Source organism: Bison bison, unplaced genomic scaffold, assembly GCF_000754665.1.
Source record: "Bison bison bison isolate TAMUID 2011002044 unplaced genomic scaffold, Bison_UMD1.0 scf7180017862520, whole genome shotgun sequence".
Lineage (NCBI taxonomy): Eukaryota > Metazoa > Chordata > Mammalia > Artiodactyla > Bovidae > Bison > Bison bison.
In genome coordinates, this window is record NW_011493092.1 from 8,931 (window position 1) to 10,432 (window position 1,502).

General features: G+C 65.7%; 1 protein-coding gene across 1 annotated transcript in view; it reads left to right on the forward strand.

Annotated features, from left to right (window-relative positions):
• ATHL1 (ATH1, acid trehalase-like 1 (yeast)) overlaps positions 1 to 1,496 on the forward strand; it is a 6,030-nt gene extending 4,534 nt beyond the window's left edge. The window contains 5 exon segments of the mRNA XM_010832854.1: positions 17 to 261; positions 380 to 475; positions 547 to 644; positions 719 to 930; positions 1,005 to 1,496. Of these exon segments, the coding sequence (XP_010831156.1) occupies positions 17 to 261; positions 380 to 475; positions 547 to 644; positions 719 to 930; positions 1,005 to 1,060 (707 nt within the window). The 3' untranslated portion in view covers positions 1,061 to 1,496.
• The last annotated feature ends 6 nt before the right edge of the window (positions 1,497 to 1,502 follow it).

Here is a 1,502-nt window from a genome sequence, read left to right on the forward strand (position 1 = left end):
TCCGATCTCTTTCAAGGCCCTTCTGTCCTCCCACAGGACCTTGTGTCCACCTGGACACCCCCTTCCTAACAGAGCAGTCCCCACCCCACCCCCACCCCTTCAGCAGCACCTTGCCGTCCCCTGCCAGGAGAGGAAGTGAAGCAGGCAGATGTTGTGCTCCTGGGGTATCCTGTCCCCTTCCCCCTGAGTCCCCACGTTCGCAGGCAAAACCTGGAGATTTATGAGGCTGTGACGTCCCCCCATGGCCCCGCCATGACCTGGGTAAGGAGACTGCGGGGCGTGGGGTGGTGGTCCTCACAGCACCTTGGCATTGTCCCATTGGCCTCAGTATCCCCTCCCTGTGCTGTGGGCCTCATGCCAGCATGTCCTCTGACCCCAGAGCATGTTTGCGGTGGGCTGGATGGAGCTGAAGGACCCAGGGCGGGCATGGGCCCTCCTGGAGAGGAGCTTCGCCAACGTCACGGAGCCCTTCAAGGTCAGCCTGGCCCCAGCCTGGCCCTCCATGCCCACCGTGCCCAGCCCTGCCCTGACCGCCTCGCCCTGCAGGTGTGGACGGAGAATGCAGACGGGTCGGGTGCTGTGAACTTCCTGACGGGCATGGGGGGCTTCCTGCAGGCGGTGCTCTTCGGGGTCACGGGGTTCAGGTGAGTGCATTGGCAGCGGAGGGTGATTGCCTGCTGCCCCCTGCCCTCCTCACAGAACCTTCCCTTCCCCCCAGGATCACCAGGGCCGGTCTGACTTTCAACCCCATGTGTCCGGTGGGGATCTCTGCAGTGTGTGTCTCTGGCATCTCCTACCAGGGGAGCAGGCTTGACTTCTCCCTCTCTGTGGGCTTCGTGACAGTCGAGGTCACGGCCCAGGTAGGGCCTTGGGCCCCCTCTCTGGAAGCCGAGCTGTGGCCGTCACGTACTCGCCTCCCCCTGCCTCCAGGTAGGCCACCCCCCAGACCCCACCCAAGGCGGCCCCATTGTGTGCCTCGCCCCACGATGCCCCTCTCCCTGCAGGACGGAGAGTCTGTTTTCCCTGTTCAGCGGGTCGGATACAAAGGTCAGGCCTGTAGGCCGCACGCGCTGCCCCACGAACTTCCTGGGAGGCTTTCTGAAGACGTTGAACAGCTGCCCCGAGCCCGCAGGCCCCGCTCTGGGACACCCTCGGGCCCTGAAGCTTCATGAGCCCCTCCCTGCAGATGGCCAGGGTTGCCCCCCCTGGCCACGCCCCCCACGGGTGCCCCCAAGTGGCTGTACCCGCCCCTTCTCAATGCCCTCCTGGACCCCCACCCGCCTCTATATGGCAGCCAGGCTCCCTCTGGCCTGAGTTCAAGCCGCTGCCTCTAGCCGAGCCCCCAGTGACCCCCGTGGACAGGCCGCTTCCCTGCTGCTCAGCCCTGTCTGCTCCCAGGCCCCTCGTGCCCTTCCTGAGGGGCCAGTTCTGCGAAGAAGACTGAGGCAGGTGCAGGCCTCTCTGGGGAGGACCGCGGGGTGCAGGGCGTGGGGAGGACTTAG